Here is a 12,165-nt window from a genome sequence, read left to right on the forward strand (position 1 = left end):
TTTAAAAAAAATAGTTTAAAATTGCAAAAACAACACAAATCATATGATTCACCCAACTCATTCATCGCCTCAGTGCTATCTCTTCTGAGTCACCACCAAGAACATTTCACAACCTAGTCAGTGCTACTAAGCCGTAATCCAGACGATTAATGCGGCGACACTTTCGTCGTCGTCGTCGTCGTAGTCTCCTCTAGATTCCTACGCAAACAAGTTTTTGCCACCCTACCCACCTCTGCACACACACAGAGTCTGTAATGGTCTAGTCTAACACTGGTCCCGGGCGTCGAAAGGCGGAAATCTCTAGAGACTAACGGTACTTTGCTGGGAAAAGGTGGTACCGTTTGGTGGGGGTGATTTGACTTTTTTATCGCGATTTTATTGAATCACTAAGATTTGCTGTCGCTTTCAGATGTGTCATATAGAGCGGGTGAAGTGCGCAAAATACAATGGTTAAGCGACTGCATATTTTAGAGACTTTTTTAAACTCACTAGAGTTAGCTGTGACGTTGCCATAGTAGTTTGCACACTTTAAACGCTTTTGATGAAATATTTCAACTGTAACGCAAAGAGCAATGGAAGTGTGCAAATTGCGAGGGTAACTCAACAACCTATTTTCGAGACTTTTTTAAATTGAAATTGAATCTTGATGTTTCGTCACTTTTTTTAGCTGTGGCGTTACCATAGCAGTTTGCACACTTTAAAACGCAATGCGCACTCAAAGTGCGCAAATTGCAATGGTAACTCAACCGCCTATTTTCGAGACTTTTTCAGCGTTGTTGAGATAAAAGCTTGCAATTTCAAAATTTAAAAATACAAATTTCCAGCAAAGTCATTACCATGCACGGTGCCAGTTTCTTTCTAGTCTAGTTGATTCGTTGTGGTGGTAACAATTATAATGATTACTACAAGGCTCTCCGGCGCTGGTGCCGTGCACATCAGCCTTGAAAAAAAGGGAGAAACCAGTGACTACTGCCAGGCGTTACGAATGGTGCTGTTATACAACAAAGTAATTGAGTGGTCGGCACCTTAAGGAGAAAGGCCGCCACCAGTTAGTTGTAATTATTTCATTGGGGTAAAAGTTGCTCTTTTTAGAATGTTGCATACATTCAGGCGGGCACGCTGCTGTAATTAGCGAGATGTCAAGGACTTGACTGCAAATAGATATCATTTTTCTTTAATATTACTTAGTACTGACCTTGTGCGACGTGGGCCGGCTCTTCAGGGCACTGTCGGCGTCGGCCAGTGCGCTTTGGTAGTGCTGTAGTCGGTACAGGACCTCAGCCCGCAGCAGCAGACCTTTGTAGCTGTTTGGTGCTGCAAGGAGAGAAGAAGGGAAATGGTGCAATTATTACGCGGTTAAGGGGTTGGAGGGTGGAAATATGATAGCGCAAATATTGTCTTTTTCACTCCCCGTGGTGATATCCCTCTGAATATGTCTTTTCCACGGCAGATCTAAACGCAAAAATGTCCTATATTTCTAACGTCGACGAACAGTTGGTTTCATAAACCTTTTTCACCCAATCGCTAAGATGGTCGCAAAAATTCGCTGTGTCGTTACCATTGCAGTTGGGGCACTTTAAGCACTCTTTACGACACATTTGGACATCGAAATTCTTCAATCGTACCCCAATCTGTGGTCCAAAAAATTGTTCAACGGTTCAAAAATGCATCGCAAAGAGCGCTTAAAATGCGTCAACTGCAGTGGTAACGCCACAGCTAACTTCCGCGAGTTTTTAAGCGTTTTTGTACATAAAAATGATTGAGTTAAAGAAAAGAGTACATACGTGAATGAGTCACTTATGCATTCACGTCTGCACCTCGAAGGTGTACCAAGAAGCGGAAATGGTTATCTCGCCCCGAGACTGTTTGCCCGGTATGATAACTGGTATGACGCCATGGCCTTTAAAAGGGAAGAAGGAGGAGGCGGAGTGGAACTACAAATTGAGGCTAATTATTCCATTAGATTTGCAAACAACACCCCGCGTTCACAACAGCGTTGTCACCGTCGCCAAGTGCAAAAGGGAAGAAATGATAGTGTTTCGTAGTCGAAGTTGACGCGGAAATTGGTTTTAATTTACCGACCGATGAGCACCACGACCGGGATTGGTGATGATGGGTTGGGCGTGGATAATGACACGATCGTTACGAAGGGTGGGTAAATGGTGTACTATTACAGTTGACAGTGGTTTTGTAAGGGTTAGTGGAGATGATTGAGCAAGAATGGAAAGCTTTTAAAATGTGATTGATTTGGAATCGGCGATAAATGGAATCAAATTAAACAATTTGACTTTTTGTTCAAAAATGATAGATTTTAATTATTTCAAAAGATTAAAAGAATTGAAAAGAAACGATACTCACGCATACCTTCCCAAATACCGTCCAACTCCAGGCGAAACTTACTTGGGGATACCGTGGAGATAATTGAACGCGGCTGGTTCCCTGGTATGAAAAATAGTGTTTCTTATGTAAAAAAATCAGCGAAATCGATTGGTGATGATTTCATCCACCACACGAAATGGCAAAGGGTCCATTTTGTCCCAATTCCCAATTTTTCACATTTTTTTCAAATCGGTCTGTATTTAGAGCGCATGCTTTATGCGGCCATTCAAAATGCACTTAACTTATGTAAAAATGTCCCAGAAATCCAGCAAAAATAACCACTTGCACCGCAAAAATCATCTAGAGTCCATTTAACCCTAATTCCGCTATAAAAGCATTTTTGGCCCTTTTCAAATGTTAGGTCAGATTTAAAAAATCTGAAAATATTTGTATCGAAAAGATCAGACAACATAAATGTGTCAAACTATCAAGTGCAAATCGTCTTTCTTATGTGAAATTGTCTGATCTTTTCGATACAAATATTTTCAGATTTTTTAAAACTGACCTAACATTTGAAAACGGCTGAAAATGCTTTTATAGCGGAATTGGGGTTAAATGGAGCCTAGATGATTTTTGCGGTGCAAGTGATTATTTTTACTGGATTTCTGGGACATTTTCACATAAGTCAAGTGCATTTTGGATGACCGCCTTAACTTGGGCTTAGACAATCATCACAACACATGGTGAAGTCCAGTCTACAATCCGCTTAAATCATCGACTCTTAGCGAAGCGTTTATTTTTACAATTTTTTTTCATTATTAATTTTAACCTCGCTGAATTTTTGAATTACTAATGTTTTTTTTAACATTATTTTCTTGAAAATTCTAATAAATTCTATAATTATAGAATTTTTGCTATAGTTTTGATTGCTCTAGCACAGATTACACCTCAGGGAACCGTAAAACAAATGGCCCTGGCGTGGCATGCCACACGTGTACGTTTGGCCTAGATTTTGGTGCCACCCGGAAACACACGTGGGCTGTAAATTTCCACACGCCACGCAATCTAGCGCGAAAAGTGGGGGTGCCTTTATCTATGTCGCGAATGGTGTCAACATTGGGTTGCACCTTTGAAGCGGCACAATAAAGCCATAAATGATATTACTGTCCTGGGAAATCGGAATGGCGGGCAATTGCGGGATTGTGTGCAAATGTTTGGGTTAGCGATAAGCTTTGAATGTGAGATTAGTTTGTTTAAGGAATGCTCTTGCGTCAATTTAATTTTTTATGCAATTTCATAAATATATACCGCAAACGATAATTTAAATCAACATTTCTACCAAACAAATGAAAGTGATTATTACTTGGAACAAAAAAGACTCCTTATTTTCTGGTTTTTTATCTCATTTTAAGAACGTCGAACCGTTCCAGGAACGAAATATAAAAGACAAAAACATATTGCTTTGAAGAGCTTTCCATTTGTTCATGCAAAGCTTTTTCTCCAACCCACCTTGGGCATGATTTAGCATACGATATTTGTGTATCGAATTCAGCTCAGCTCTCTAGATCCGGCGAGCTTCACGTGAATCCTTTTTTTGTGAAATTTAGAGTATACACAATACACAGAAACACATCCACAACACACACACACACTTTGTGTGTGTGTGTGTTCAAAGTATGAGTTTACATTATTCTGACGGCGCAGCAGCAGCAGCATTTTCTTCGCTTGGTTTACCAGAGCAAACGAACTTTTTCTTTGGTGTATATTTTGTCTTGGAAAATGCTTTCTTCATGGGAAAATTCGGTTCACGTGGCTGCTGTGAAGGATTTTTTTCAGGGGGGAAAAGTTTATGTGCGAGACGCGTATTTGCATACTTTTTTGAGCGCGTTGGTTGCATTAAATCGTGAACGAATTTTTTTTTGCGTTTCTCTGCGACTAAGCTCGAAGATTTGCTTTGGATTCAAGACAATGGAAATTTGTGGGCTGGGATTTGCATAAGGCTGTGGAATGTATTAGCGAATCATAAATTTTGATTTTTTTGGTTTTTACGGTAAGGCATTTGAAAAAATATACATTCAGTACTGTTAGTGCAATTCTGATGCTTCAGTTAAGTACAATTAACTATAGTTTTGATTAATTATAAATTCTTACGGCTTCAGGAGTGCATAATTGACAAAGGGAGCGCGTGGTCGTAAAAAATATTCGGAGTGAAAAGTTATTTCTTTTGTGATTTTCAAAGCCCTTCCTATATCATCGTTGATTGGAAGGCACGGCGTCGGGTGGATTGTGTTTAAATTTTTCGAATAAGGTTTTTTTTTGCGGTGAAAAAGCCATTTCTATATAATGAACGAAAGACGCACTGACAATTTGGATCGTTGAGTGAATAGTGGAGCAAAATAACTGTGTGTGAGTGATTTTGTGTGTTAACGTTGCTCGGAAGGCTCGCCGACGAGTCTGTTATGAAAGTCCTCCCCATAGCGTCGTAGCTCGGGAGGCATCGAAAAGCCAATACCTTATCCTACTAACCCAAAAAAAATTAATCACGTGATGCTTGAAGGAGATGCTGTGGATTCAACGGTCTCAAGCGGTATCAACAAGTATATAGCGAAAAACTGTGTGCTTGATGAGTCTGCAACTTCAACTATCGGACTAACATTCCTCCCTTTCGTTGAACTGCAGGCTTCTTGGGAGGGCACCGGTATTGACTAATAAAGTAGAGATCTTCAGAGGTTAAACAGTGAACGGATGGTTGGCTCCCACTGATCATTTTTGATTCATTGTTTGACTTCAGCTGATCTGTCAATAACGGAGTAGCAGCTCATTGGCAGTCAACCATGCTCATGCTCATGCTCATTATAAATTCTTACGGCTTCAGCATTTTTGGTATTTTTAACATGAAAACAGCTATATTCATACTCATAATTGAAAAAAAATATGCGTTTAGGTTGATAACAACAAGCATTTATTGTATGTTTCAGAGAAACTGTTGCTTGAATACACAGTTTTCTTTATTTTTGAGTGTTAAATTAACAGGGGTCCACTTTTGGAAAAGTTTGGATTTCGTTGTCCTATATTGGACCCCCCTAACTTTTGCTCGAAAATGAGCAGTTCTTCGCTTTATTTTAGTAAAGTTCCTTAAACTTAGATTATTTCGACTTGCTGAAGTTAAATAAGCAGTCAAAAAATGATTGGATAGTTAAATCAATCATAAAATATCAATGCAGTTTTGTTGTGAAAATGCTAGTGGCCATGGCTGATTTCAGATGTTGAGCTCAAAACACTGATTTTGGTGAAGAGGACAATACAATGTCAGTCAAAACATTGTTTCAAATGATGCTGAACATGCCAAAATAAATGACTTGTAAATAAAAACACGCTTGAAATTGTGATTTTATTGAATTTTTCATCAAAAACCCTTCAGAGGGTCCCCTATAAGAAAGGGGTCCACTAATGGATAACGTACCCTATTATCTGGCCAAATTGAAATGTTTTTTTAAAGGTCGAGTAAATTTCGCAAAATTTTCACATTTATAGATTTAAGATCTGATCCTTTATTCTTAGTTTCTGGTTTACAAGATATCATCAAATGAAAATTTAGGGTCACCTAATTAAAAATTAAAAATGTTTATATTTGGTAATTTCAATTTTTTGCCCGAACATATCTCAGCAACCAAAGTTCGGTTCATCAAATCCCGAAAATCCCGGGACGTAATATTTGAACGAACCTCAATTTGTAAGTGAGCACTTTATTATCTACTCAAAACACCCCAAGTAACATTTTTAAACCAACTAGCCACCACCTAGTTTTATTAAGGTTTTCTGGTAGCATCTTGGTTGCCTATCTGACATAACTTAAAAAACCATTGAAAATCAAAAATAAGTTTAAATTTTTTTTTCTAAAAATTGCAAAAAAAATATTAAAAAATAATATGACAAAAGAAGTATTCATGATGAAGCGGTTTGATTTTGTTGCTCTATCACCTCCACATTTATCGATAAAATTTCAACCGCAGCTGAAATTAAGTCATCTATCGCGAAAAATAATCTTTTAAATTATTTTAATTTCATAAATTTCATCATCACCAATTTTGCATACCATCTCCATTATATCATTTGGCAAGACGAAAACTTATTTATTGGCAGAACAGAACCTGTCTGGCATAAGACATTTGAAGATGTATGAAATGTCAATTTTCCAAAACTCCTGACGGGGTTTTAAAAAGGGGTTCATTAAAGCTTTGAGGAGGTTGTTAGGATTCAACTGTAAAGCCTTGAACTTCTATGTAGGTTTTATAAATAGGCCATGAAAACCTGTTGCGGAGATCCTTTTGGGTTTTAAGGGAGGTTTATCGGGGTCCTGGGGAGGCTGTTACGACTTAGTGACTTAAATGTTGGTTTTGGCTGACAGGTTTTATAGCGGTTGTGATAGCTTTGATAAAACCTAAAATGTTACTTGGGATATCCAAATACAGTCCAGACTCGATTCGGATAATCGAATCAAGAAAAAAAAAGGTTTTTTTTGTATTATTTTTGATTGAGCTTAAGTATGTCCACCAAAATACTCTAAAGTGATTTAGAATTTTTAAATCTAAGAGGGAGGCCAAAATGGCGACGACAAAATATTGAAAAATTCAAATTTGACTAAAACGGGGTCGCAGAATTCGAATTTGATGTTAAAAGTAGGAAAATAAAAAATACGATTCGTACCACATCACCTTCATGAGATAACGAAAAATTGACCTTGGATTATTGTTCAGAAACTTAAATTTCTCCTCAGAACATAGGTTCACAAAATTTTAAAAGGAATCGGAGCTTGTGACACATTTGCAAATTTTTGACATTAGCATAACTGTAACAATGTGCATTTTGTTAACATTTTAAATTAAGATTGGAAATGTTTTATTTTTTTAATTCTGGATGAAGTGATTGTAGACAGGCCATAACGATTTTACAAATTGTAAAGCTGGTAGCCAAATTATAATGTTGAGAGCAATAATTAATCTAGAAAGATTCCAAAAAATGTGAATCATTTACCGCCATCGCCAGACGGTAATAACATCCTTAGTTCAGTGTCTGGCCATAATGAATATTATTCACCTCGGGCGACGTGACACTCCCACCACTAAAAAGTCACATTGACCTACGAAAATTAACACTCATCCTCCTCCATGCTCGTGGAATCACCCTCCAAAAGTTGCTAAAAATGTATCCAACCCCTCTTCAACTTTTAACACCCATCCTCAGTACCATAAAATCGCTACACGCTAAAAAGCTTCCCATCAACTTCAACCCATTTCACGCGCGCAATCTCCCAACAACAACAAATAATGAGCGTAAAAAAGAAGGAAACTGTCTAGACACGGTAGACCCAGTACGGCGGAACCCCGATTGCTCGACAAGCTCAACCTTCATTTTAACGAGCTGTCACTATCTACTCTGCGCTCACCACCACTACCAAACGAAACCCAAAACAAACTACCTGTCAAACTAGCAACACCCTACTGCTGCCGTGTCATTGCACCTTGCAGGACTTTTCAACGACATCGGACCACTCCACACAGTCAGATCCTAGCTCACTCGATGACACCGCTCGGAGAGGTTCAAACAGTTCAAGCAAACATCTAAGCAACCAACAATGCACCGTTGTTGTTGTTGTTGTTGACAGTAGAAAAGTCCAAAGCTTGCTTAGACCGACGACTGCGGTGATGATCCCGACCTAACCCAACAAAGTAGCCCGCTCTTGAGTTATTTGCCCCAGCCAGCTTGGTTGGTGGTGGTGTTGTAGTCTCGGCCAACTGTGATTAGCTTCTTGACAGGCGGAATAAAACAAAATAAAACGGTGGGGGGATCTTATCAGTTGGAGGCAGTCATTTGGCCACTTTTACTGTGGAACTTACACAAAGGTTTGCGTGAAGCTGATAACAGGTTGAAGTGTGTGCGCCGCCGGTGAGTCATTCGCACGCAGGAGCAAACAAGAGGCCAGATTTTTGGGGAATTTTTGAGCTAAAAGTTAGAGTCATGATGATTTGGGAATGAACTAGTCTGTATTTTTGCTGCTTTGTTTAACCGGTTGTTTTTTACTGTTTAATTTTTATCTATTTTTTGTTTTATGAAACCTTTTCTAACTCCATAAATTCTCTTTTTTCGAAATTTGTCCTTTATATTCCTTTCTCACTCTAAGTAGTGAGGGTGGATTTATTGCTGAAACGTGAAACGAAACAACTTGAAAAAGAAAAAAACGGAGCTGATAAATGTGCAGCACGATGCAACAGAAAACTGCAGCGAATCGTGTGGACAGCTGTTTCTGTCCGTGGTGGGTGACTGATAAGGAGGAGGTGTTGACTGATAGTGAACTTTTCAAGGTTGCACAAACAGGTGGAGTGATAAAGAAAAGTGGATGCACTTTTATTTGTGTAGTGCTAGCTGTCAGTCACGATGCAAGTGGAACTTTTTTTTAAATTTGCGACAAGACTTTTATTTTTATTCGCTGGTTGAAGCAAGTGTCGAGCTGTCTTAATTTGACATGCGAAATTTGTGAAATTGGCTCGACATTACTGGCTATTTGAGAGATGAGAGATGAGAGATGAGAGATGAGAGATGAGAGATGAGAGATGAGAGATGAGAGATGAGAGGTGAGAGATGAGAGATGAGAGATGAGAGATGAGAGATGAGAGATGAGAGATGAGAGATGAGAGATGAGAGATGAGAGATGTGAGATGAGAGATGAGAGATGAGAGATGAGAGATGAGAGATGAGAGATGAGAGATGAGAGATGAGAGATGAGAGATGTGAGATGAGAGATGAGAGATGAGAGATGAGAGATGAGAGATGAGAGATGAGAGATGAGAGATGAGAGATGAGAGAGAGAGATGAGAGATGAGAGATGAGAGATGAGAGATGAGAGATGAGAGATGAGAGATGAGAGATGAGAGATGAGAGATGAGAGATGAGAGATGAGAGATGAGAGATGAGAGATGAGAGATGAGAGATGAGAGATGAGAGATGAGAGAAGGACGACGAGCCATAAGAAATAAAAAATCAAAGAAGAATAAAAGAGATTAATGAGAAACGAGCAACGAGATTGTTACAGAGAAAGAAAAACAAACTATTTGAATTTCCTTCGAACTGCTCATAACAAAACTTCACCAACAAACACATGTTCCCAGCAATGTTGCTAATTAGTCGATTTGGTCTCGACGCAGCTCGACACAGTTCATCGAAAATGTATTGTTGCCGAAAAGGAGCTACTCCCCCGCTCGCAAAAAGTGTTGCCACCAGCAAAGTTTAGTTTCTTGGAAAGCTTTTCGCAGATTACGTAACCTTTACAGCAGAAGAGTAACGGGGTTGACTAGCGCTCGTTAAATATTCATCCGGGTTTTTCGCCTTATCGATCCATTAACACTATGCTCTTCAGCAAACAAAAAGTGGGGGTGGAAAACAAAAGGTTGTATGTATGCAAAATTTTGTACCGTGGGGGTGGTTATTGGTTTTGGGTGATGAATGATTTGGGGGTTGTAATTTCCAACTCAAACACCAAATCGGCTTGGCTGGACTACCAAAATTCCCCCCCCTTGATGACGGAGGATAATGATTTATTTATTGATGATGGCACGCTGATAAGGGTTGGGACATAGACAAAAGCAGTCCCAAATCGGTATTGGAATACTTTTTTTGACGGTTGCTTTTTTGGAAAAATAATTGAACCTTTGAGGAGGGTCGACACCCTTCTCTTAAGCTAGATAAAAATAATTTACGAAAAAACAATTGTTTTGAGGATTTTCTGTGTTAAATTTTAAAGAAAATGTAAAAAATAGCTTAACAGCCTTTCAACACTTTTTAAAGGAAATTTTTCCCCTTTTCAAAATCTTGCAAGAAAACTGTCAACGCTGCGTAGATAAATCCCAACGAACGTCACAAATCATCATTAAACGTCGTCGTCGCGATTCTTGCTTGCGGTTAACGAAGCAAAGATAGCACACACACACGTGTGGGAGGGTGGAAAATCAGGACACGTGGAGACATGCAAGTGGGCTGGTGTTATTTACATTTTGATGATTGACGCAAACGACAGCGAGGCTTTTTCAGGGCGAAAATATCGTGACGCCGAACGAAAAATGCAAACTTCCTCGCTCTTATCAGCGTTTGCGGGAAAATAAATGCCCACGTGTCACGCAGGATGCTAATGAATGTGGTTTGTGGTGCGCTGACGGCCGGGGCGTAAATCTCAGCAAACTGACGCGGGACACAGGACTCTGAAATAGATACCTTCGTTAGCCGGGGGGTTGAGCGGTCGTAAATAATGGTTAAGCGACTTTGATCGAGGTTTATGTGCTTTTCTACAGTTGATGTTTGAGGTTGAAAATAGGATTCTTATAGTTGAGCACTAAAAAAAATTTAAATTTGATTATACTAAGAAAATTGAAAATATTATATTCAAAAAAAGGTTCCCGTTATGCTATGCTGTGCTATGCTGAACAAGAGGAAAATTAATTTAATAAAACTCAGGACAATAGAAACTTATCACGTCAAAACAAATTTACAAAAAAGTGTAAAGAGTAAAGAGTAAAGAGTAGAGAGTAAAGAGTAAAGAGTAAAGAGTAAAGAGTAAAGAGTAAAGAGTAAGGAGTAAGGAGTAAAGAGTAAAGAGTAAAGAGTAAAGAGTAAAGAGTAAAGAGTAAAGAGTAAAGAGTAAAGAGTAAAGAGTAAAGAGTAAAGAGTAAAGAGTAAAGAGTAAAGAGTAAAGAGTAAAGAGTAAGAGTAAGAGTAAAGAGTAAAGAGTAAAGAGTAAAGAGAGTAAAGAGTAAAGAGTAAAGAGTAAAGAGTAAAGAGTAAAGAGTAAAGAGTAAAGAGTAAAGAGTAAAGAGTAAAGAGTAAAGAGTAAAGAGTAAAGAGTAAAGAGTAAAGAGTAAAGAGTAAAGAGTAAAGAGTAAAGAGTAAAGAGTAAAGAGTAAAGAGTAAAGAGTAAAGAGTAAAGAGTAAAGAGTAAAGAGTAAAGAGTAAAGAGTAAAGAGTAAAGAGTAAAGAGTAAAGAGTAAAGAGTAAAGAGTAAAGAGTAAAGAGTAAAGAGTAACGAGTTAGAACTAATTGAAATGCACATTTTAAACATCCTGCTCGTGAATGTCTAACATTATGCTTAATTACTCATTATTTGATAACAAAACAAAAACACAATCATAATTGCTCTTTTCACTGACCTGTCCTGACCCATCACGTAATAACCAGTCCATCATTATTTCCCAAAAATAAACATGACTCCCCGAGTTCCTTATCATTTCAAACTTATCATCATCCCTCTCGACAAAAACTCGAACCGAAAAACACGACCAGACACGTTTCGCGCTCTGTTATCACAACTCGACATTGTCCCAAATAGGCAAAGAAAGCTAAAAAACACAACCAACAAGAAGCAACAAAATAACACAACTTTGCCAAACGAGGCCAGCCGGACGCAACGCCACAACTTTCGAGCTAAAAATAAGAAAAAGAAACCAAACAACAAAAATTGGAAAAACACGCTCTTGAAATCAGTTTTGCGAGCAGCAAAAAATAAGTAAACATTTGTCCCGAGTTCATTGCCCGATACGTGAGTCCGTTGTTGTTTTGCTGCTGATGTTGCATTTTTTTGTTGAGCTTCCTTTGTCTTTGCCAAGTGCAAAAAGTTGTAAAAATGGAACTGCACAAAAACATCGACAAATTTTAATGACGCCATTTGGAGCGAAGAAAGAAAAAATGAGGTTAGAAAAAACTTGACCAAAGCAAGCTTAAAAAAACGAAAACACTTGAGCTTAACCTTCAAAAAAGTGAAGTATGACAAACACAAACAAAACCGCATTTATGGGCCACTTG

General features: G+C 38.4%; 1 protein-coding gene across 4 annotated transcripts in view; it reads right to left on the reverse strand.

Annotated features, from left to right (window-relative positions):
• LOC6045680 (LON peptidase N-terminal domain and RING finger protein 2) overlaps positions 1 to 12,165 on the reverse strand; it is a 141,977-nt gene that overhangs the window by 26,088 nt on the left and 103,724 nt on the right. For all 4 annotated transcript variants that reach the window (XM_038258929.1, XM_038258933.1, XM_038258931.1 and 1 more), the window contains one exon: positions 1,196 to 1,314. In XM_038258929.1, the coding sequence (XP_038114857.1) occupies positions 1,196 to 1,314 (119 nt within the window). The remainder of the gene's footprint in view (positions 1 to 1,195; positions 1,315 to 12,165) is intronic.

This window comes from Culex quinquefasciatus, chromosome 3 (genome assembly GCF_015732765.1).
Source record: "Culex quinquefasciatus strain JHB chromosome 3, VPISU_Cqui_1.0_pri_paternal, whole genome shotgun sequence".
Taxonomy (NCBI): Eukaryota; Metazoa; Arthropoda; class Insecta; order Diptera; family Culicidae; genus Culex; species Culex quinquefasciatus.